The sequence below is a fragment of the Bufo gargarizans genome, chromosome 1 (genome assembly GCF_014858855.1).
Source record: "Bufo gargarizans isolate SCDJY-AF-19 chromosome 1, ASM1485885v1, whole genome shotgun sequence".
NCBI classification, from domain to species: Eukaryota; Metazoa; Chordata; class Amphibia; order Anura; family Bufonidae; genus Bufo; species Bufo gargarizans.
In genome coordinates this window covers 276,441,340-276,467,183 of record NC_058080.1, presented here as the reverse complement: position 1 = coordinate 276,467,183, position 25,844 = coordinate 276,441,340, and the positions used below count along the sequence as shown (strand labels likewise).

The following is a 25,844-nucleotide window of genomic DNA, read 5'->3' as shown; positions in this document are numbered from 1 at the left end:
GGCACTTGCTGGGCACCCGGGTAGTAAAGCAACCTTGGAGCTATTGTCTCGTCGTTTTTGGTGACCAAGGTTGCGTCAGGATGTATTGGATTTTGTGTCTTCTTGTTCTACCTGTGCGCACGCAAAAGTTTCACATACACGTCCTGCAGGGTCTCTACTCGTCATTCCCAATAGACCGTGGACACATCTGTCAATGGATTTTATCACTGACTTACCTTTGTCTGCGGGTAAAACAGTGATTTTGGTAGTAGTGGACAGGTTTAGCAAAATGGTACACTTCATTGCGTTACCCGCACTACCTAATGCTAAGACTCTTGCTCAGGTATTCGTCAGTGAAATCGTGAAGCTTCACGGGGTCCCCTCCGATGTTGTTTCGGATCAGGGTACCCAGTTTATTTCTAAATTTTGGAAAGCTTTTTGTTCCCGTTTGGGGGTACACTTGTCCTTTTCCTCAGCTTTCCATCCTCAGTCGAATGGACAGACTGAGCGAACCAACCAAAACCCTGAGACATATCTAAGATGTTTTGTGTCTGAAAACCAAGAGTTGTGGTCATCATATTTACCGTTAGCTGAGTTTGCCATAAATAATCGTCGTCAGGAATCCACTGGCAAGTCACCATTTCTTGGTGCATATGATTTTCATCCCCAATTCTGTACTTTCAAAGAGGGGGGGTCTTCTGGGGTTCCCGAAGAGGAACGTTTTTCGTCATCTCTTTCATCGGTATGGCAGAAGGTGCAAGCTAACTTGAAAAATATGGGAGGTAAATACAAATGCATGGCTGATAAGAGACGGTCGCCAGGTCCGGACCTAGGAGTGAATGACTATGTGTGGTTGTCTACTAGGAATATTAAATTGAAGGTTCCCTCTTGGAAACTGGGTCCTAGGTTTATTGGCCCTTACAAAATTGTAGCCATCATCAACCCCGTGGCTTTTCGCCTGGAGTTACCTCAGACTTTTAAAATTCATAATGTTTTTCATAAGTCGTTACTCAAAAAATATGTTCCACCTCTAGAACCATCACCGCTGCCACCCCCTCCTGTTGTCGTGGATGGTAATCTAGAATTTCAGATATCCAAAATTGTTAATTCTCGTCGGGTCTGCCGCTCTCTTCAATATCTGGTGCATTGGAGAGGTTACGGTCCCGAGGAAAGAATGTGGGTTCCTGCGTCTGAGGTAAACGCCGACAGGTTAGTTCGGGTTTTTCATGCCTCTCATCCTGAGAGACCTGGTCCTGAGTGTCCGGAGGCCCCTCGTAGAGAGGGGGGTACTGTCACGAGGGTATCGAGAACCACGCCTGACTCCGTTATACCCGGGGTCAGGAAGTCGCAGCGGTTGGCTGCACGCTCTATTTAAGATAGGGCTGTTTTCCTTATGGTAGCTTTCTGGGTTTGCTTTGCAAACCCTTTTGGCTCACTCAGGGATCCGTAGCTCCTTCTCCTCAGCTGTTCCTTGTCCAGCACTCCCAAACCTCCTTATATTCCTCTCTCACACTTCTCTGGTTGCCAGAGATAGAGCTTCCTGCCTGGACATCTATCCTGACCCACTGGAGCTGTGTTGCTGCGTTCTCTGACTGTTGATTCAGAACGCTACCCTCCGGATCCCTGTTGGACCTTTGTGGACAGTTGTTGTCGTCCACCTGGGTGTTTGTGTTTGTCTGTGTTTGTCTGTCCTCTCCCTGGTGTTTCCCTCTTAGTCAGTGGTGAGGACTAGCGATCCCACCGGCCCGTTCACTATCTAGGGCTCATTTCAGGGAAAGCCAGGGTTTAGGCACGTGATCGCCGCACGGGTGAGGAACCCGTCTAGGGACGTCAGGGCAGTCAGGTGCCAGCCGCAAGGTGAGTTAGGGGTCACCACCTTTCCCTCTCCCTTAGGCAGGGCTTTCCCTGTTTTCCTCCCTGTGCGTGACACCGGTCATTACAGCTGTGTGTTTGGTGTGTTTGGAACTAATGGTGGTCTGTGGATGGCACTATTACTGGGGATCTGTGGATGACTGACACTGTTATGGGGTGATCTGTGGATGACAGACACTGTTATGGGGGGATCTGTGGATGACGGACACTGTTATGGGGGGGATCTGTGGATGACAGACACTGTTATGGGGAGATCTGTGGATGACGGACACTGTTATGGGGGGATCTGTGGATGACGGACACTGTTATGGGGGGGATCTGTGGATGACGGACACTGTTATGGGGGAGATCTGTGGATGACGGACACTGATATGGGGGAGATCTGTGGATGACGGACACTGTTATGGGGGCGATCTGTGGATGACGGACACTGCTATGGGGGGGATCTGTGGATGACGGACACTGTTATGGGGGGCATCTGTGGCTTGCACTGTTACAGGGGGATCTGTGGCTGGCACTGTTACAGGGGGGGATCTGTGGCTGGCACTGTTACAGGGGGGGATCTGTGGCTGGCACTGTTACAGGGGGGGATCTGTGGATGGCACTGTTACAGGGGGGATCTGTGGATGGCACTGTTACAGGGGGGGATCTGTGGATGGCACTGTTACAGGGGGGGATCTATGGATGGCACTGTTACAGGGGGGGATCTGTGGATGGCACTGTTACAGGGGGGGATCTGTGGATGGCACTGTTACAGGGGGGGGGGGGATCTGTGGATGGCACTGTTATGGGCTGGGGGGATCTGTGGGTGGCACTGTTATATATGTGCCATCCACAGACCCCCCAGCCCATAACAGTGCCATCCACAGACCCCCCCAGCCCATAACAGTGCCATCCACAGACCCCCCAGCCCATAACAGTGCCATCCACAGACCTCCCAGCCCATAACTGTACCATCCACAGATCGCCCCCCCCCCCCCCGCCGCCACCGCCGAGAGTATACAAATATAAGATGTTATATTCAATTAATAGTTATTAAACATGCCCCCTCAGTCCTATTACTACCTTACATCCTAATCGCTTCGGTAGAATGCAGGCAGGCCGGCCGGGCGGCCGGCGCGTCTCTCACTGACGTCACTTGCCTGTGCCGCCTGCTTCATTCATAAAGTAGGCGGCGCAGGCACGTGACAAGAGTTACGCTGCCGCCCGCCTGGCCTGCCTGAATTCTACAGACGCGATTAGGATGTAATGTAGTAATAGGACTGAGGGGGCATGTTTAATAACCATTAATTGAATATGACATCTTATTTTAGTATACCGGAGCGGCGGGGCGGGGATACTACACTGACTGCACCGCCCCGCCGCTATTGCCAGCCCCCAGATCCTCCTCCCATTCCCTCCCCGAGTCCCCGCTCGCTCCTACATCGCAGCTTGCAATGTAAAACTGCAAGCATTCGCCCATAAGACGCAGGGGCATTTCTCCCCCATTTTGGGGGAAGAAAAAGTGCGTCTTATGGGGCGAAAAATACGGTATGTCATTCATAAAATTTTTAAAAACTGCAGGAGCATTAATGTGCCCAAAAGGCATGACAGTACATTCAAAGTGCCCCTCCGGAGTATTAAAAGCAGTCTTCCATTCGTCCCCTTCTTTGATACGGATCAAGTTATATGCCCATTTCAAATCAAGTTTGGAGAACCATGATGCCCCCAGAACCTGATTGGGGATCAATGGGAGAGATTTTTAATGGTGAGTTTGTTCAATTCACGATAATCAATACACGGTCTGAGATCTCCATCCTTTTTTTTAACAAAAAAGAACCCCGCCCCCATAGGAGACACATAGGGCCTGATGTGTCCTTTATTAAGACTCTCCTTAATATACTCCCTCATAGCATTGCACTCTGGCCCATATAAATTATATATCCTACCCTTAGGGAACTTGGAACCCAACACTAAATCAATAGCACAGTCATAAGATCTATGGGGGGGGGGGGGGGCAGAATCCCAGGGTCAGATGAGGAGAACACATTGGCAAATTCCTTACTATATGAAGGTAAAGTCTTAGATTCAGCAGAGATATCCGCCTGTATAATGGGTAAACAAGAATTGCATTTGGGACCCCATTTCTCAAGCTCACCTTTGGTCCAATTAAAGACAGGGTTGTATAATTGGAGCCAGGGCATGCCTAAAACCATTCCAGCGGGCAAATTTTCTAAGATCAACAAGGAGCAATTCTCAGCGTTGGTGACCCCTACAGTCAGGGTTATTTCGGGTGTACAATACTTAACCATGCCCCCCAGCAAGGGGGTAGAGTCAATGGCTACAATGTAAATAGGATTGGGAAGGGCTAACATAGGTATCCCCACCTGAAGAGCAAACTTAGGTATCCCCACCTGAAGGGCCGGCCTCTAACAATAAAGTTAGAGGCCGGCCCAGAATCAACAAAAGCACTACCTGACCCCTTGTTTAAACCAAATGAAATAGTAAAAAGTACCAATAACTTCTGCTTTACCACCCCAGGGAGTACCTTATTTTTAGATCCCTTAGGTTTAGGTGATCTTCCGGAGGGAGGGACCTTGGGACATTGCCGGATCCAATGATCGGAGTCACCACAGTAAAAACTTGTACCATGGCGACGACATTGATCTTTTCTGGTCAAACCGAGCTGCATCAGTTCATCTGTACAAGGCTCAGACTTGATCCCCATAGGACTGGTCTCTGGTTTGGACATAACCTGTGGAAAAAGCAAATGCTCCCGTTTTCTCTCCCTAATGCGTCTGTCCAGTCTCACAGCAAGAGTCATGGTTTGCTCTATGGTATCAGCAGAGGGATAACATACAAGCATGTCTTTGAGAGTCTCAGATAGGCCAGACCTAAACTAACTTTTAAGAGCTGGCTCATTCCAGCCAGAGGGAACGAACCATTTGTGAAATTGAGTACAGTAGTCCTCTACCAGTCGGTCACCCTGCACAAGAGATTTTAACTGACTTTCTGCTACAGATGCCCTGTCAGATTTATCATACAAAACCCAGAGGGCTTGAAAAAAACACATCGACTGAGACACTGAGAGTCGGGGGCGTAACGAAAATGTCCAGTGCTGGGGGTCGCCTTGTAATAAGGACATAATTATTCCCACTCTTTGCTGGGCAGAACCTGAAGAGTGAGGGCGCAACCAGAAATACAGTTTGCAACTCTCCCTAAAAGCCAAAAAACAATTGCGATCCCCGAGAATCGATCAGGAAGCTTAACATAAGGTTCCGCCTGTAGTGCGGATGACGAGGAAACAGAGGTTTCCTGAGCTTGAAACCTCTCCCCTTGCTCCTGGACAATCTGAGCCAGGTTTTGGACATGATCCGTGAGAGTTTGCAACGGATCCATGATATGGTAGTGGGGATAGGGAAGGTGCAAACTGACTCCACCCACTCTGTCCCTGCCTACTTGCACTTAACCATCCTAAGCAATGGAACGCAACTGGGCGGCGATCCCTAACCTGCGTAAGTGCGGAGAGAAACAGACAGACAGACAAACAAAGTGAGGTCGAACTAGCAAGGTTAAAACCAGGAGGTCAAGGTGGTACTAGGGAGCATGCAAGGACAAGTCAAAAGGTCAAGCTGAAGTCAAATACCAGGAGAAGCAAAAGTGCAAAGGATCAAGCAAGGGGCGTAGTCAAGTAAGCCGAGATACAAATACACAGAAAATCGCAAACTAAATATTCACAAGGAATAGGACCTTAATCACAGGCAACATGTGGCCAGCAGGCTGCCTGTTAAATAGGGGCGCGAAGGAGTCATGTGACGTGGACAGTGTCACATGAATCATCCCCCTGCACACTGCTGAGCGGCGAGTGACCAGTTCGGTGCTCAGACCTTTCGTAGAACTTACGGGAGTGGAGGAAGCTGGCCACGCTAAAGAGACATGCGCGGCCGGGTCCTCTCCGCCTGCCGTTGCCTTGGAGATGAGGACGCAGCGCATGTCCTCGCTCCAAAGTTATGTGACACATTCCTTCTGAAATAACTCACTCTCAGCGATTTTGTAGGTCTGGTTTTATCTGCACAGTCGTTTTGACAGCATGCAGCAGCCAGAGCATGAAAATTCCAGCCTAATGGTCCAGGGCTCTCGTTTTAATGGCAAACTGAATTCAACTAAATATTAGTTTTCCCAATTTTTGGGACTGACTGACCTTAATTTCTTAAAGTAATGATGGCCACTCGTTTTTCTTTACTTAGCTGCTTTTTTCTTGCCATAATACAAATTCTAACAGTCTATACAGTAGGACTATCAGCTGTGTATCCACCTGACTTCTCCACAACGCAACTGATGGTCCCAACCCCATTTATAAGGCAAGGAATCCCACTTATAAAACCTGACAGGGCACACCTGTGAAGTGAAAACCATTTCAGGTGACTACCTCTTGAAGCTCATCAAGAGAATGCCAAGAGTGTGCAAAGCAGTAATCAAAGCAAAAGGTGGCTACTTTGAAGAACCTAGAATATGACATATTTTTAGTTGTTTCACACTTTTTTGTTATGTATATAATTCCACATGTGTTAATTCATAGTTTTGATGCCTTCAGTGTGAATCTACAATTTTCATAGTCATGAAAATAAAGAAAACTCTTTGAATGAGAAGGTGCGTCCAAACTTTTGGTCTGTACTGTATAAAAAAAATAACCTACCCATAAGGCTTGCTCTAGTAGGTACAAAATACAACTATACGTAAATGTATAATAAAACAAAACAAAACAACAAAAAAAACACAATAGCAGGGAATAACAAGGGGATGTGGACAGTATCTTAAATATGGGGTACCGGTTTACCAGGGGGGAGACTGTTCCTAAGGAAACCCTGGTCAACCCTCAGCCCGGGGACGACCCCTAAAGGTGGAGTCTCCCCATCCCCGTACCAGTCCTGATTTGCCCTAAGAAGCCTTGCATGGTCGGACCTTTTACCGATTCATCCCGACGCGTTCCCCTTAAAGTGGGTTTATCAGGGGGTATGTAAGGGTAAAATGCGGTCCAGAAGCACAAGATAATAAAAGATATATACACAAAGATACACAAAAGACTCTACTAGGTGTGGTAAAACAAGGGAAAAAGATACATCCTACCACATGTAGTTCACCGTAAACAGAAGGCAGGAGATACCACATGGAGGGTTCCCTTGTTAATCCTGACACCCAGGGGGTGCAGAACCCAAACAAAATATAAAAGGAAAGAAAAAGACTTCAAAGGGGCTATGGAAGCACCAGGATCTCCGCCGAGATCCACACACCAGCTATCCACAACTGAAACTATTGTTAAAGATGTGTGAATTTTATTCTATATTTTTGTATATCTAGAATTGTAATGAGTTAACTTTTTCTACTTCCAAGTGCCCACCCACCCCCTCTTTGTTTCAAGACTGGAGAAGAGAGTGGGGGGGGGGGGGGGGGGCAAATAGCTGTGCTGTGAGAAGTGTCTGATTTCTCATCCTTGTACAGGTGTCCCAACAAGGGAGGTATATATAGAGAGTGAAGGAGTGCATAAGCCAATGATATGGCTCGATGAAATGTACTGTATATATTATTCACTGCCTATAGAGAAGCACCTCTTTGAAGTGTCACATATGACGTATGCAGTATTATTGTTAGAATAGAAGCCATTACAAAATGGCGATGGTAACCAGATGTTTACATTAGTTCACATTCCAAAGTAGGGCCCAGTGCGCAGATGCTGGTGTATTATCGCCTCTCTCTTATCTCTTCTTCCTTTTTGACCAATGAAACAATGTTTAAGCCTCAGTGAGGACTGCCCTCTTCTGAAGATGTATATACGCTTACCCCATGTAATAAAAGTTTGAGATTGCATTGACCATCTATGTGTCAACGTCTAGTCTCTCAGCCACGCGTGGATATTAACCCCTGGGGGGGGTACATTGATTTGGAACACCAGAGTGTATCTTAAATGCCCTAATTTAGGGCGTCTTTATCACTATAAACCGCTCAGCATTGTGGGACAATAAATAAGGAAGGTTAAATAACCACATTAGCAACACCTGAGGCAAGGGGTGTGGCCATTACCATTGATCCACAGGGAAAACCTGTCAGATCAAACCACGCGTTGCCAGTCTCACCGATCTCCTGCCACCTGTTGCGGGAACGTCCGTGACAGTGTGTCAGCGTGATTCCCCGTTATGGACATTGTTCGTTTCACAGGAGCGCACAGCATTATACTGGTTTAGACCCCTTTCACACAAGCGAGTTTTCCTTGCGGGTGCGATGTGTGATGTGAACGGATAGCACTCGCACTGAATCCTGACCCATTCATTTCAATGTGTCTGTGTACATGAGCGTTTTTTTCACGCATCATTTTTGCGTGAAAATCTCAGCATGTTCTATACTGTGTTTTTCACGCAGCCCTGGCCCCATAGAAGTGAATGGGGCTTCAGTGAAAAAAACGCATTATATCTGGATGCAGTCCGGATGCAATGCATTTGTCACTGATGGTTGCTAGGAGTTGTTGTTTGTAAATCTTTAGTTTTTTTCATGCGCTTAAAAAAATGCATCAAAACGATACACTGAACGCAAATGCAGACAAAACTGACTGAACTTGCTTGCAAAATGGTGCGAGTTTCAATGAACGCCTCATGACACAATCCGTATCGTTCGTGTGAAGGAGGCCTTATAATACTGGGTGTCTCTGAATGACTTGTATCTAGTGAATTGTACTGGTATAATGTTGTCAGTATAATTCAGTACAGGTAAAGCAAAGACACAGCATTAAAAATCAGTATAAGGCCTTATACAGACGGCCGTTGTTTTGGTCCGCATCCGAGCCGCAGTTTTGGCGGCTCGGATGCGGACCCATTCACTTGAATGGGGCTGCAAAAGATGCGGACAACACTCCGTGTGCTGTCAGCATCCGTTGCTCCGTTCCGTGGTCCGCAAAAAAATATATAACATGTCCTATTCTTGTCCACGCTTTGCGGACAAGAATAGGCAGTTATATTAAAGGCTGTCCGTGCCGTTCTGCAAATTGCGGAACGCACACGGGCGCCATCCGCGGTTTGCGGACCGCAAAACACACAACAGTCGTGTGCATGAGGCCTAATGCTGTGCGCTCCTGTAAAACGAGCAGGGTTGCCACCTGGCCAGTATCTCACCAGCCAAGCCGGTAATGCAGTGCCCCTGCTGGTGGCAGTAATTATTTTCTACCAGCTATAATAATTGCCGGTATTTTCCTATATGGACTGTTATTAATGAGCGCTTTCATTGTGGAGCGCTCATTAGTGCAGCCTTTAACTCCCCCCTCCCCCACTTGTGTTAAGAAAAAAAAAAGAACTCACCTCCTTCATTTGATCGCGCCGTGGTGAACACTCGCTGCTGACTGGATGTGCAGACGTCATCACGCTAGAGCGCAGGTCAACAGCGAGTGTTTACAGCGGTGTGAGCTAATGGATGAGGTGAATTTTTTTTCTTTTTTTTGCAGAGAAGAGAAGGGGGCATTGTTAATTCTGGGGCGCACTAATGGGGGCACTACTCTTACTGGGGTGCACTAATGGGGGCATTACTTTTAGAGATGAGTGAATTTCAGGTTATGAAATTCGTTCACACTTCATTTACTGGTAAAAGGTGAATTGCATTATGGATTCCGTTACCACGGGCCATAACTCAATTCTATTACGGAATGCATAATGGAATTGCTTTAGAGGCATTCCGTTATTCATTCCGTCATAATAGAAGTCTATGGGCTGCAAAATGGATCCGTCCCGTTATCGTTATGCAGGAGAGGACTCCCCTGAAATTCACCTTTTACCAGTAAACGAAGCATGAACGAATTTCAAAGTATGACATTTGCTAATCTCTAATTACTGGGGGAAACTAATGGGGAGCATTATTAATTCTGGGGAGCACTAATGGGGGCATTATTATTACTATTACTGGGCAAAACTAATGGAGGCATTATTAATTCTGGATGGCATCAACGGAGGCATTAATATTACTGGGAGCCATAGTATAACAGTGACTTAACAGCACCACAACAACCTCTCCCCCCCTTTGGGGTGTGGCTTAACTTGGCCCGTATTTTTTGTTGGGAAAGGTGGAAACTCTATCCATAACGGGAAATCAAGCTTACACACAGAGCGCGATTCACGTGTAGGACACGCTCGTTTGAAAGATTCCTTATTGAAACATTTGTCAGGAAAGGGTCATCCGAACTGAACTGAGCCATTGAACTCAATGTGTGATGCCAGAAAATCCAACATTTCTAGGTTACTTGAGATACTGGGGTAGCTCTGGGACCCCAGTCAGTATGATGAATGTACTGCCCCCCTACACAGGGTGTTTGGTAGTGCCATGGGTATAAACATCACTGTGCAGACCCAGTGCTGGTTTATAAAAAAAAAAAATCACGTCAACCAAACTTTATTCAATGTAAAAAGAACACTTTGTATTATTTGGGCAAACTTCCTCAGGGAAAGCAATAGCAGCTTAGAGTGTATGAGCCACAGGGAGGTATCGGTCACGTGAGGAGGTCATATGACCACGAGACAGGCCTAACCTACGCTACAGTATTTTGGACACGCTAGAAGGCGGGCCGTGGTGACGTCACGCAGGATGGAGGGTTCGCTGTGCATGCCGGGAGGTGGGTGTTGTTGTCGCAGGAGGCTGTGGTTTTGAGGCGCCATTTTGGGTGTAGAACGGGGTGAGGAGAAGAAAGAACACGGCGCTGTATTGCGCGCTGAAGGCTAGCGTAGCCCCCTGCACGGTCCGCAGGACTCCCTGCTAGACGGCTGCTTTCCCCCGTTGGTGCTTGGGACGGGTTGCTCCCCGACGGGAATTGCTTCGCCACGGCAGGAGAGCGGGGCGCCCGGCGGGGCGGGGGGGACACTGTGACATCCGCCGGCGGCCAACACTCCAAAGAGGCCCACCACCGGGGCAGGCGGCGGAGAAGGAGGAGGTCTGGGAGAAGAATGGAGGCTGAGAGAGGAGAGCAAGGCAAAGGTGAGGATGTAATTCTATGAGAGATGGCGCCCTGTGCGCTCCTCGTCTATACAGTATTGCGTTGTGTTTTCTGCCCAAACAATACATTATCTGACAACCAAAATCCGCCATGTCCCCGGCCGCATGTGGATTTCTCTGCTTTTCTAGCAAAACCTCTATTTGCTGCATCGTCTGTGTAAATCCGTTTTCATCCAGTGTCCGCCATAATGACCCATCACATTGAAATGATTGTCTGTGTCTGACTGCTTCCTGATACACAAGTGATGTGTGCTGTTGTCAGCTGAACCGTGCCCCTGATCTGCCAGACAGAGTCTTATCGATGGTCCGATTGTATGGTTAAGGGCCCATTAACACGGGTGTATGAACGGGTCCACACTAGGGCTGCACGATATGGGAATTTTGTGCGATTGCGATTAGGGCCCTAGAAATTGCGATAACAGTATGCAATATTTTAAGGGAATTGTGCCAGAGGTCTATTTGCTTGGATTTTCAAGGCAAAAGCACACACAAATTAGTAGTTATGCTTAACTCAAGAACTGAAATGCACAGTGTTTTTAAAAATAAAACATCTTTTACTAAATTAAATAATATATTTGCATTACTGCAAAAGTACAAAATACAAAACTTGCCATTTTCTTAATAGCACAGAACAGATAAATAGAAGAACATTTGTTCATTAAAATAACGACTTGCCTCCAGCCCCTCCTCCCTCCCCGCACAGTAACTGATGTATCGCCGGCCGCGCTGTGCAGCATAGCGGCCAGCGATACATCCGTGTCAACCACGTAAAAAGTCAACCATCGCTTTATAAGACTCACTGCCAAGTTTGTCTTATAAAGTGAAAAATATGGTAATACAATTGCAGCATTTTTGGCTCGGCCAATTGGCGATTGCGATTGCTTTGGCGATATATTGTGCCGGCCTAGTCCACACCCATTCTGCAATTTTGCAGAAAGGGTGTGGTCCCATTCAATGCATCCGTCGTTTTGCTACCCCATTGCAAAATTGACACTGGCAACTATCCATGTTTTGTGGTCTGCAAAACACATCCAGCCGTCTGAATGAGCCCTAATTGGCATCATAGTGGCCGTGCCTAATCTTTAAAGGGGTATTCTGGTAATTGGATAGCTTAGATAAGGGGGAGGGGTCCTTGCGGAATGAACAGGGCAGCAGGTGGAGTATGCGCACGGTCGCTACGTTTATCTCTGGGACCTGCCCGGAAATATGAGAGTTGTACGAGTGTCAGTGCGCATGCCTCACCTGCTGCTCTGTTCATTCCGGGTGGGCCCCCGTTCTTGCAGGGGGTGGCGCCCCTCTGATCTGATAGTTATCTCCTATGCTATGCATGGGGGGGGGGGAGAGAGTAACTTCAAATTCAAAGGCTGTGTGAACTGCTGCAATCCTCGACCACTGCATCGGTAGGGCGTAAGATGGCGGGAGTGATCCACCCCCACATCACCCCTTTCTGTGCCTACCCTGGATGGATACTCGTCTGCATGAACATGTGCGGCCCATGTGTAGAAGATTGTCCAATGAAAGCGTTAATAAGGGCCAATCACGCCGCTGCCGCTATCTTACGCCCTGTGACACCTAAATTACAAATAGAAAATAAAAATCATACCAAGCCCCAGTGCCCATGCATTCTGAAGGATGCATCAGGATGTCTTCTGTTCCGGCAGCATTCAGTTTTGTGTTCGGTCGAAAAAAAATGGATCCGTCACTAATTGACTTTCAGTGTATTTAGTGACCGATCCATTTTGTTCGGGTTTCGATTTCACAGAACCGCATCCTGATGTGTACAATCAAAACGGATCCAGATCCTCTGCTGGATCTCGATACCGGAATTAACAACGCAAGTGTGAAACAGGCCTTAAAGGGCATTTCAGCTGCAGAGTGAAAGTTACAACAATCCACATCTCCTGTCTATCCAGGGCAATGTGCCGCCAGCAGACTATTACAACGCCCAGCAAATCACACAGGATAGAGGATAACGTAAAGAGGACCTTTCATGGGTCCAGACATTATAAACTAAGTATCAGGATATGTAGGGCACAGTGCAGGGATCTCGCGGCACTTACTATTTTTTTTCTGGGCACCGCTCTGTTCGCCCGCTGTGACCCCCGTTGTATTCTCCCTCCTGGTATGCTACTTTTAGCTATAATGGATTGCCAGGTGATTGGTGACATCTTTACCAGGACAGAACTGGATTGAGCCCTTGGCCCATAAGTGTTTTCCAGGAATGAATCCTCAGGGTAGGTCTTCAGTATCAGATTGACTCCCACAAGCGCTGCAGCTCCTTCAGTATGCCGAGCACAGTGCTGTACTTCATATTGCAGCTCAGTCCCTTGTATGGAGCTTGATTTTCATCAAATCCGTGTAAGTGGCTTTAAAGGGGTTGTACAGCTTTCTAATCCTTTTTACGTTAGGTCAGTGCTGTGCTATACCTATATTATATTTGCCGGTTCCCTGAAAATCCATTTCAGCCCCAAGGGCCTGATCCATGCTCCTTCTGCTCCCTGGCTTGTAGACTTCCGGGCCGGGCACTTCCGCCACCGCAGCCAATCATTAGACTCAGTGGTGATGTGCTGGAGCTTCTGCTTCAGCGGGGGTCCGTGGTGTCAGAGGATAGCGCATCACCTGTAGAATCATGGTCAACCCCTTTTAAATTTCCCTCTGAATGCCCTGCTGTTATTTTTGACTCTGGTTCCCCCCACACCCCCTTGGTTTTTTGATGCCCTCTAAGTAAGTAGGACTGTGGTTGTCCAAGGGACACTTACAATGACTGCTCAGTCTAGTTCATCGCTCTGATGCTGTCAGAGGCGCATCTTTCTGGAGAATAGAGGAGCCTGTTGCTAAGGGGATTTGGAGTACTTACCTGGCAACATTCTCAGCCGTCAGTGCCAGATCCTCTTCTACTGGCCTCCGCTCCGTACTTCTGAGAAGTGTTGCTCCTTAAGACTAATGCAGGGTATTGTGTTTATGTGACATGGACTCGCAGGATTACAATTACTTATAATGTTGTGGGTTCCTGCCTGACCTCCACTGTAATGCAGAGTCGTAATCCTGTGAGTCCGTGTCACATAAACAGCATTCAGGCCGGGAAGTAACAATCACACACGGTTAGGGATCGACAGATTATCGGTTTTACCGATATAATCGGCCGATATTCAGGATTTTGAATGTTATCGGCATCTATTTTGCCGATATACCGATAACGTATTGGGAACAAGGATCGCACTGCTGTCAGCGCTCTGTGTTCCCTTAGCACAGGCATCCTCAAACTGCGGCCCTCCAGCTGTTGTAAAACTACAACTCCCACAATGCCCTGCTGTAGGCTGATACCTGCAGGTTGTTCGGGCATGCTGGGAGTTGTAGTTTTGCAACAGCTGGAGGGCCGCAGTTTGAGGATGCCTGCCTTAGCAGCACAGGGGAGAAGGAAGCAGTGTCCCCCTCCCCCCTGTGCTACTGCTGCTGCCACCAATGAGAGGAGGGAGGACAAGAGGAGGGGTGGGGCTGTGGCCACTGCACCACCAATGAAGATAACTCATTAATTATTATACAGGAGGCGGGAGCTGGCTGCAGAATCAGATAGCCGACTCCTGACCTCTATTACAGTAGCTGCAATCTGCGGTAGTTAACACCTCGGGTGCCGCACCTGAAGTGTTAACTGCTGCGGATTGCAGCTACCGCTCATAGAAGTCGGGAGTCGGCTATGTGATTCTGCAGCCAGCTCCTGCCTCCTGTATATTAATTAATGAGTTATCTTCATTGGTGGCGTAGTGCGCCCCACACCCAAGCACCGGCCCCCAGTATTTATTAATCATTGGTGGCAGTGGCCACAGGGCCCCCTCTCCCCTCCTCCTCACTGGCAGTTCTGATCGGAGCCCCAGCAGTGTACTGCTGGGGCTCCAATCTGTTACCATGGCAGCCAGGACGCTATTGAAGCCCTGGCTGCCATGGTAACATCCCTGATGCTGTGTGCACAGAGCAGCAGGGACAGTGTGAGGTCCTATTCACTCTGATAGAGCTCTATCAGAGTGAATAGGACAAGGGTTCGTTCTAGTACCTAAGGGGGCTAATAGTTAGTAAAAAATAAACACCAAAATATTAATTATAAATGAAAAATAAAGACTTGCAAAAAAACTACACGTTAAGAATAAACATTAATCTTCAGCAGATTTGTGTAGGAATTATTTTATTTTTTTCAAAAATGAAAATTCACAGATTATCGGTATCGGCCCTAAAAAAAAATTCAATATCGTTCGATCTCTACACACGGTATGCGTTTCCCAGAATGAATGCGCCTGTGCTCGGGGGACCAGAGTCCTAAAAATAACAGTGCATTCAGGGGAGCAGCAGCAAATAAAGTGATATTCTGGTTAGATCACGTTATCACCTATCAACATGGAATAACTATTAGATCTGTGGGGGTCCTGCCACAGGGACCCCCACCAATCATGAGAACGGGGGCCCTGCAGCCCCTGAATAGAGTGGCTGGTCAGGCATGCGTGTGGCCGCTCCATTCATTTTTATGGTAATTCTGGAGGTTATCTAGTGCTGTACTCGGCTATCTCTGGAACCCCTATGGAAAGGATATATATTATTATTATTTTTACCCCTCCATCCCTAATTTACTTTGCATTCTGTATTCAGAATGCTATTATTTTCCCTTATAACATGAAAATAATAAAATCTACCCAACACCTATCCCAAACCTGAACTTCAGTGATGAAGTTTGGGTCTGGGTACCAAACATGCCGATTTTACTCATGCGCTTGCAAAACGCATTAAAACGCTTTGTACTCGCGCAGAAAAATCGCATTTTACTGCAACGCGCCTACATCTTTTCGGCCCTAACACGCCATGCTCGTGTGAAAGAGGCCTTACTGTTTAAAGCAGGTGACTATTTAAAGCTCACATATCAGAGGTCCTGATATGTCTGGTTTACTAAAATATTTTATTCCTCGTGAAATAATGATTCTGGAGCATCTTTTCCCATCACTGCGGTTTAGTTCCTCAGTTATTGCTACTTGATGTTTATTACGAAGCTGTGGGTGTTACCAGTGGGGGGCGGGGCCTGCAGAGTCTGACACTGTCCAATCAGCACTGCAGGGACACACCCAACTTGTAACATCCGGTTTTCAATTTATTCCTAAACTTCTAGTAGCATTAACTGGAATGGAACAGATGCCCCACAATCGTTACTACATGAGGAATACAAGTTGTTACTTTATATGTCCGGAGAGGTGACGGGACCTCTAAATCGGTTTTCTGTTCTTTTTAGTGTTTGGAGAATAGGTGTGTGTTTCACTGGCTGATGTGGGCACATTCCGCTTGAGCAGCAGATTGCTGTTTGCTGCATTGTCATTGGACAACATTTGAGGGGGTCCTCATGTGAATTTTGTATTTCGCTTTTATTTGTAATATTTTCTTTTTCTGTCCTTCCCTTTTTAGATGGTGAAGTTAATGTTTTAGATGACATTTTAACTGAAGCTCCCGATCAAGATGATGAACTGTATAACCCTGAAAGTGAGCAAGATATGAATGAGAAAAAAGGTAAACATTTTTTGTGTGGCCTACAGAAATAATATAACCTTATAATCTGATGCAAAATGCCACTGATGTTAAAATCTGGCATTTATTTAACTCAATATATTTTGTATTTTTATTTTGTTTACATGTCAAGGGTCAAAACGAAAAAGTGATAGAGTTGAAATGTCTGAACCAAAGAGACAAAAACAGTCTTCTCATTTGGCAAGGCCTCCACCGCAAAGGGTTTCTGGAAGTGCGAAAAGGGTTGTCAGCTCCAGAGGAAAGCAGGGGTCTGACTACAAGAATGATGATTACCAGAGACACGACAGGAGCAGGCGGCCAGATCGGCCAGATGGTGAAAGAAGAATTCATTCCTCTAGCAGTGCCCCCAGAGATGGTTTTAAGGGACCACAAGATAAAGTGAGCTCCAGGAAAAGAGAATCCGAGAGAAGACCCAAATCCAGTACTCCTGATGTGGCTTCTGAGGTATTGCTTGAGTGACAGATGTGGCCATTCTCCTCATATTGATAGGTTGACTTTTTTTTTTTTTTACTGTCCTACTATAAGCTTTAAAGTGAACAGTGTTTTTTTTCTGCTGTCTGAGAGCATGATATGATGGGGAAGGAAGCAGAGCTCTATGATGTATCTGTTTTGTATGATTTAGAGTAAAAAGCAGAGTAAATCTTGACAGGACTCCTAGGAGACAGTAAGTCTAGATAATCCCACTCACAGACAGTGATTGACAGCTTCTTTGTACACGCATTGATACAGGGAGAGCTGTCAGTCACTGTGCCTTCTAGAAATTGTCAGAATTTACTGTGCTTTTTACTCAATCATATAAAACTGATATATCACAGCGCTCACCTTCTCTGCCGCATCCTGCTCTCGCATAAGGAGGCAAAAATTACCTGACGGTACGCTTTTAGAAATTACCCAACAAATTTGGCATTAGTTGTTTTGGCCATCTGACTACAGTGACTTGTTCAGCCCTGAAAGTATCATACAGATTAGTGTAAGAGCAGACACGCAGGTACTCTGTAAACTAGATACTTTATGAAGGAGCCCTGACATTTGTGATATGTGCTTGCAGTCCACGAGAAAAGACTTGCATAGTTAGCAGACTAAAAGTAAGTATTAGCTTCCATAGTTCTATGCAATAGTTCATTAGTTTTCTATCCACTTTTTGCTAGAAACTGCGGAATGACTCCAGCCAAAGACCAAGCCGGTCAAGTCGCTCCTCCGATGGCAACTCTGAAGATTATGGGTCAGAAAGGGATAGTGGCAGTGTTAGCGAATCATCTGATGAAGAACAGGCAAACAATAGTGAGAATGAAGAAGGCATGGAGGAAGATGAGGGAGAAGAAGCAGAAGATGAAGAGGGTGAGGAGGAAGAAGAGGAAGAGTATGACCACGAGGAGCGTGAGCGAGACCAGCGAGAGGGAAATGATTATGATACCCGTAGTGAAGCGAGTGACTCAGAATCTGATTCTGCTTCATTTTCTGACGGTGACTCCATTCGTTCTGGATCTGGCTCAGATATTTCAGGTTAGTTTACATTTGGTGTGGCATTCTTTTCCATGTTTTAATTTTGAGATTACATTTGACCAGATCTACTCTAAGATATATTCCCATACTTAAAGGGGTTTCTGAGATTTTCATACTGTCGTTTTGAGAAGACACTGGTGCTCCTGGGAGCTCCGCAGCCTTCTTGCAGCTTACCTCTAGCGCAGGGCCATACACTGTAATGGCTGTGCTTGGTATTGGTCTACAGCCCCTATAGAAGTGAATGGGGCTGAGCTGTGATACCAAGTACAGCTGCTATACAGTGTATTGTGCTGTGCTTGGTAAGCTGCGAGAAGGCTGCGGCACGCACAGGAGTGCTGCTGCCTTCTCAAAACAGCTCATCAGCAGAGGTCACATGTGTCAGATCCTCACCGATCTGATACTGATTACCTATCCTGAGGATATCAAAATGGGCTGATCTGGCAGGTGCAAGAGTTGCGCCAGCCCGATCAGCGACAGGGGTCCGGCAGTCACTGATGGCCAGGCCCCTGCTGTATGCCATTTTAGTCACCTCATTGAGCAAAAATGAGACCCTACCTAAGACAATCGCTCAAAAAAATAAAAAAAAACTATGGCTCTCAGAATATGGAGACACTAAAACGTTGTTTTTTTTTTGTTTTGTTTCAAAATGCTGTTAATGTGTAAAACTTAAAAAATATATATACATATTAGATATTGCTGCGTCCGTAAGAACCTGCTGTATGAAAACATCACATGAACTAACCCCTCATGAAAACAATAAAAACATAAGCCATTTTTGTCACCTTACATCACAAAGTCATGCGCACCCCAAAACCGTACCAATCAAACTGTCATCTCATCCCACAAGAAGAGACTCTTTTACATATTAAAGCTTTTTTTTTTTTTTTTTTTTAAACTGAAACAAACAACCCAAAAAAGTTGTATATTTGGTATTGTCGCATCTGTAACAACCTCCTGATCTATATAAATACCACATGATCTAACCTGTCAGATGAACGCTTGCCTCACTAAGTGTAATATAGGGCAACCAATCATATTTAACACTATCATGAAGTACAATATGTGATGAGAAAACAATCTCAGAAGGGCTTGGATAAGTAAGTGTTTTAAAGTTATTACCACATAAAGTGACACTTGTCAGATTTGCAAAAAATGGCAGGGTCCTGAAGGGGTTAATAGGAAATAAGATGCATACAAAATAGAATATTTTCATTAAACGGTCACTGTGCTTTCAACCTACTTTGCATGAATGTATACTACGGGTGATATGCTTATTGGAGAAAATTCATTTTTTTTTTTCCCCATCTGAAGTTTATCCTCCTCCTTCCTATCTACATAGACTTATATGGGTAGCTTGTGTCTGTGTCTCTGCACTTCCTCCTGTAATCTTGTCGTTTTCACTTTGGTCACTTCACATTATAATATGCTAACTCGCCTTATTCACCAGTCATATAACTATCAGTGTAGCCTCCTGTATATGCATCAGTGTCCTGCATTCACAGTAGGTGATGCCACAGCTTATCTACTAGTCAGTCTACCTTTCGTTTTTCACAGCTCATTTCAAAATGAAAGGTGGAATCGGGTTGGTTGCTATGGGCAACAAAGCCTGTTTTCCTTTACACTCGTTCTGATAAATTTCTTCCAAAGTAGTCTTCTATATCTATGTGTATATATTTTTTTTTTTCCCTGTGCTGCAGATGGCACACCGCAGATTATGATCAGTGCAGGTAGGAGTAGTTTTGTATAACAATCAGGGATGGATGGAGATTACAGGGCATAGCATGCAATCATTTAAAATTTTACCGTTCATTAAGAGCTCCTTTGGAAATTGAAAGGTGGGATCTGATTGGTTGCTATGGGTAACTAAGCCATTTTTTTGCGGACTATATGCGGAACAGGTTATTTCAATGGGTCCGCCAAAAATGGAAGTTGATCTGTGTGCATTCTGTTTCTGCATGTCTGTTCTGCAAAAAATAAAAAATAGAACATGTCCTACGATTGTCTGCATAGGACAAGGGTAGTACAGTTCTATTAGGGGCCGCACACTGACATCATCCGTATTTGCGGATCAGTTTTTTACACAGCACAAAATGCATACGGTCATGTGCATGAACCCTAAAAAAAACACACCAGGATCTGCCATGGCACTGTACCATATGCACTCTTCTTGTGCTATGTCGTCTTTGTTGTGGTATCTTCATTAAGAAAATGCTTGCAGCTACAGCGGACCAGACGGGAAAAGTTTTATTAAAGAGGACCTTTCATGGGTCCAGACATTATAAACTAACTTTTAGGACATAATGCAGAGAGAGATCTAACTGCACTTACTGTTTTTCCTGGGCACCGCTCCGTTCGCCCGCTGTGGCCCCGTTGTATTCTCCTGCCCGGTATGCTAATTAATGGCATCGGAGCAATGAGAAGGAGACTGAGTCTTTCTCAGTGGGCGTCTCCTTCTCCCCTGGCTGTGAGCTGTCCAATCGCAGCAGAGAATGTCACAGCCAGGGGAGAAGGAGACGCCCACTGAGAGACTCGGTCTCCTCATTGCTCCGATGCTATTAATTAGCATACAGGGCGGGAGAATACAACGGGGACCACAGCAGGCGAACGGAGCGGCGCCCAGAAATAATAAGTACGGTTAGATCCCTGCACTGTGCCCCACGTATCCTGATAGTTGGGTCTGTATGGTTGTATAAAAATACAACTGGATTATCTAAAACCTTTGTTTCCTTGAGATGGGACTTGAGGACTGTTATCCGATGTCAAAGTATAAAATACTGCATCTGGTCCTGGGGTCAGCAACCTCCAGCACATCGGCTGTTCTGAAACTACAACTCCCAGAATGCTCCCTTCAGTTCTATGGAAGTTACGAGAACATCCAAGCAAGTGTACATGCTGGGAGTTGTAGTTTCACAGCAGCTGGAGTGGCGGAGGTTGATCCCTGATCTAGTTTGTTACTTACATGACTCCAGGCCTGCTATTTGGTAACTTTTTTACCTGAGCAGGCTTGGTTTTTGTGTTTTTTGTTTTATTTGTGCAAGCTCAACAAAAAGTCCGTTGAGAGGGGAAGATTTTGCCTTTTGCAGACAAAATACATTGTTCTTTCAGCTGTTCCATAACCAAAGACTACTTATAAAAATTTTTTTGCTTCAGAATGATTTTTTTTTTTTTGCAAAGATATTTGCACTTCAAGATTTATTTTATTTATTTTTTGTCAATTATTTTAAGGTGGTTCTATGCCCTGAACGTTCATTTGGACACTAATGGGGTCATTTTTCAAACTGATGTAAGGTAGAACTGGCTTAGTTGCCCATAGCAACCAATCAGATTCCTCATTTCATTTTCCAAAGGAGCTGTCCAAAATGAAAGGTGGAATCTGGCTGCTATTGGCAACGAATCCAGTTCTGCTTTATGCCAGTTTGATAAATGACCCCCTAAATGGTTTTGCTATAAACAGTTGTATTGCAGGCGAGGACGAGCCTCCCTAGCATCCCCCGGAGAGCGTCACAAGCCAGGGAGGAGGTGAGCTTTTTTTTTTTTTTTCTTCCCCTCCCTGGCTTGTGACGCTCTCCGCTGTGATTGTATCGCGGCCCAGCCAGGGAGAAGGAGATGCCCATTGTACCAATGCTCAGTATTAACATACTGAGCAGGAAAACTGCAGGGGGCACAGGAGCGATATATGAAAAAAAAAAAAAAGGGGGTGGCAGCATCAGCGGTGGGACCCCGCAAGTAAAAGGTATTATCTAAACTAAAAAAAAAACATGAAAGGTCCTCTTTAAACAACTGATCAGCAGGGGTGTTGGGAGTCTGACCCCTGCCGAACTGATACTGATGACCTATCCTGAGGATAGATCCATCAGTATAGGAAACCGGACAACCCCTTCAAAGGGGTTTTCTCATTATGGACAATGGGGACATATCACTAGGATATACCCCCATTGTCTTATAGGTGGGACCTGCACCTACAGTGGATATAAAAAGTCTACCCTGTTAAAATGTCAGGTTTCTGTGCTGTAAAAAAAAAGAGACAAATAATTTCATAACTTTTTCCACCTTTTTAATGTGACCTATAAACTGTGCAACTCAATTGAAAAACAAACTAAAATCTTTTAGGTGGAGGGAAGAAAAAAATATAAAAATTTAAATATGGTTGCATAAGTGTGCAACTAATACTTTGTTGAAGCACCTTTTTGATTTTATTACAGCATTGTTTACCCACTCTTTGCAAAAACACTCCAAATCTGTCAGATTGCGAGGGCATCTCCTGTGCACAGCAGTCTTCAGATCACCCCACAGATTTTTAATCTGATTCAGGTTTTTCTTCGTAAGAAAAGGCTTTCGTCTTGCCACTCTACCCCATAGCCCAGACAGATGAAGAATACGGGAGATTGTTGTCAATGTACCACATAGCCAGTACTTGCCAGATATTCCTGCAGCTCTTGGCAGCCTCCTAGACGAGTTTTCTTCTCGTCTTTTCATCAATTTTGGAGGGACGTCCAGTTCTCGGTAATGTCACTGTTGTGCCATATTTTCTCCACTTGATGATGACTGTGTTCCATGGTATATCTAATGCCTTGTACATTCTTTTGTACCCTTCTCCTGACTGATACCTTTTAACAATAAGATCCCTCTGATGCTTTGGAAGCTCTCTGTGGACCATGGCTTTTGCTGTGGGATGCGACTAAGAAAATTTCTGTAAAGACCAACTAGAGCAGCTGAACTTTATTTGGGGTTAATCAGAGGCACTTTAAATGATGGCAGGTGTATGTTGACTCCTATCTAAGGCTAGGTCTACACTGCAACATTTGTCGCGCGACAATTTTTATAATGGCAGTCTATGGTGTCGCACTGCGACGAGACAGTCACAGAAAAATCCATCTCGAATGGATTTTCTGCGACTGTTGCGTCGCAGTGCAACACCATAGACTGCCATTATAAAAATTGTCGCGCAACATTTGTGCGACAAATGTCGTCGTGTAAACCTAGCCTAACATGATTTTTAATGTGATTGCTTAATTCTGCACACTTATGTTTCCCTCCACCTAAAAGAGGTGGGAAAAGTTCTGAAATGATTTATCTTTGTCTCAGTGTTTTACATCACAGAAACTTGACATTTTAACAGGGATGTGTAGACTTTTCATATCCACTGTATATCCGGAACGGAGCCCCGCAAGTGAAGGAGGGTGCCCTGTGCATGCGCAACCGCCTTACATTTATTTTCTATGGGGCCAGCGAAAATAGCCGAGCCAGTGCAGTCGGGCCCCATAGAAATGAATGGGAAAGGGGGGCCGCGCATGTGCGGTACGCTCCCACTTCTATGGGGAGCCGGCTTGGTGGTACCCGGAACGGTGTCCTCCAGGCCACTACCTTGCGGGGCTCCGTTCTCTATATAGGTGCAGGTCCCAGCGGTGGGACCCGCACCTATAAGACAATGGGGGTATATCCTAACGATATGCCCCCATTGTCTATGATGAGACAACCCCTTTCACCCAGGTTTAACATTTGTACCCCGTGTACCCCATAATTTTCTGACTCGTTTCATGCATTTTGTATCAAGTTTTGTAAAAGTGCATGAAAAAAATTTTCATTTTCAATTTTGTGGCTGAAAGTTTAACCAAATCACAGCCTGTGACACAAGGCATGTCCATAAACAGTTCAAGACGTGTAGGGCTAATGCATACATCTTCTGTCTTCACATATGCATCTCTGAATAACACTGAGCACTGCACATGCAGTAGTCTCTCATGCTGTGTCCCAGGCAGCTAATGGATGGGTCTGGTAACTTGTCCATCTATCCAGGAACATGTTTTAGCACCAACGTGCAGCGTTACCATGGCCAGCCCCTTGGTGATGCCCAGAGTGGTTCTTTACATTGCAGTTAGCCAAATCTGATGAGCAATTGGCAGTTAAATGATGTTTTGTGGATCCAACCTTCTAGGAAATTTACTATGAGACTTGTACATTTAAGGTCATGTGAATGACTGTTCAGAGGTCAGTAAATTATTCGAGCCACCATTAAAGGGCATCTGTCAGTAGGTTACCGCACCCTCTTTCCTGCCGCTTCGCTGTGACTGACAGCGCTTATGCAGAGAGTTTGGCTTGCTTTGCCGAACAGCCATCTGTCAGTCACAGCGAAGGGGCAGGGAAGGGGGCACGGTTACTGTGACTTGAAGCATTACTAGAAAATAGCGCGGGTAGGGGATAAAAGAGCGTTTTCAGAGCTTTTGCCGTATCTGCCTTCAGGAAGAAAATGATCTTCACAAACACACTGCTGGATACTCTCGGGTACTGCTGGCGGCTTGGGATGGTTGTTGGAGATTACAAGTTCCCTTTAATATATGCAAATGAGTCTCTAGAGGCTCAGCTCTCTCTACAACTGTTACATGTCTCCACTTTGACTTACAGGTCCAGGCAGGCGTGAGCACGTTTACACTGCCTGGTACTGTCAAGGTGCAGAGAACACAGCAGTTGCAGAGAAAGCGGAACATCTAGGTGTAATAGCAATGCTCCCGTTGCCCCTTGAGGCTCATTCGTATATATATTAAAACTTCACGTCTCAGCAATGCGGCCACGTATGTACATGGGACCAACACAGATGCCTTCACTTGCCAAGCACACATGTAACAGGTCAGCTAGTTTCATAGCTACAAACCCTGCTGACAGATGTCCTTTAAGAATTCCAGGTCATCCATGTTTTATGGAGAAAGTAATCTAGAGCAGAACATGATATACCATTGTAAAATGGTTTGTCTGGGCTCATATAGCGCTTTTTGGTGACAGTTACTCTATACAAGGTCGCTCATTGCAATATTGTGGAAGAAATAATGTTGAGTTTATTGATCTGTATGAAGGGTAGGTAAGGGACCAACATAAAAAATTACTGTCCTTTAGGAATAGGCCTATAACATTAGCCTTCAGTTTTGTTCCCATGTGAACGCGTTCTTGAGAGCTGGTGAACTGTAATTGTGGACGATCTGTGTGCCGTCTTATACTGGCGTACTGTTTAGTCTCTTGTGATGTAGACTACGTTCAGAAGGGAATCTGGGTTTTACGTAGCAGATCGTTAGTCTTCTGTGTTGTAGCGCGCCATACTATTTGACCAATAGAAAACCTGTAAGTTTGGAGCTTGGCTGTTGGAGCACGTAGACCCCTGCCATGCTTACATTATCTTTTCACATATTTTCTAGATCAGAAAAAGAAGGAAAGGAAAAGGGCTAGAGGTATTTCTCCAATTGTGTTTGATAGAAGTGGAAGTTCTGCATCAGACTCTTATGCAGGTATTCTCTCTTTCTCGGCTCATTTTCTGCTTTCTTCCACAATAATGCATTGCTCCAAGGGAAACCAGTGAAGCCCACTGTTGGCATGGGAATCTTTAGTGGGAGGTCAGTGGGTTTGTCGATGGCTCGTATTCGTTTTGTGAAGGATGGGGTGTTGCTTCCCTCCGATTTAGTTGTCTATGGTCTTTAGTTGAAATAAACCCACAGGACCACAAAACCTTTGAACTCGCTGTGTACAGGGTTTTGCGTCAAAAGCTTGTAGACAGTCGAAGCCTGCTGTTTTCTGCACCAGAGCTGCTCACACAGCTTAATTTCTTGAATTTGCAAGGAAAGAAAATTCTGTAAGTTTTTAAATAAAAAAACAAACAAAACGGCTGTTTTGAAAATGTATTTTTTTTGTCTGAAGGCGCATTCTGAATCTATGTACTTTGACTAAACACAGGTTCAGAAAAGAAGCATGAAAAATTGTCCTCCTCTGTTCGTGATGTTCGAAAAGGTATCCTTTAACTTTTCCCTCTTTTTCTAATTCTCTTCTCCACCCCCCTTCAAAGGCTTGTCAATGTTATACTAGGTGGAGGATTTGCAAAGAATGTTGTATTTTAAGCAATATCCCATTTTCCCTGTGCTGTTCATCAGAATACGCAGACATCTCGTATCCCT

The 25,844-nt window shown here is 45.5% G+C and overlaps 1 protein-coding gene across 3 annotated transcripts in view; it reads left to right on the top strand.

The window, feature by feature from the left end:
- The first annotated feature begins 10,469 nt into the window (after positions 1-10,469).
- The window catches only part of YTHDC1 (YTH domain containing 1), a 45,606-nt gene continuing 30,231 nt past the window's right edge, over positions 10,470-25,844 (top strand). Inside the window, exons 1-6 of one of the 3 annotated variants that reach the window (XM_044303691.1) lie at positions 10,470-10,833; positions 16,288-16,389; positions 16,520-16,851; positions 17,556-17,910; positions 25,095-25,184; positions 25,627-25,680. In XM_044303691.1, the coding sequence (XP_044159626.1) occupies positions 10,803-10,833; positions 16,288-16,389; positions 16,520-16,851; positions 17,556-17,910; positions 25,095-25,184; positions 25,627-25,680 (964 nt within the window). In that variant the 5' untranslated portion in view covers positions 10,470-10,802. The remainder of the gene's footprint in view (positions 10,834-16,287; positions 16,390-16,519; positions 16,852-17,555; positions 17,911-25,094; positions 25,185-25,626; positions 25,681-25,844) is intronic. The other 2 variants (XM_044303700.1, XM_044303708.1) reach the window with 2 other exon arrangements.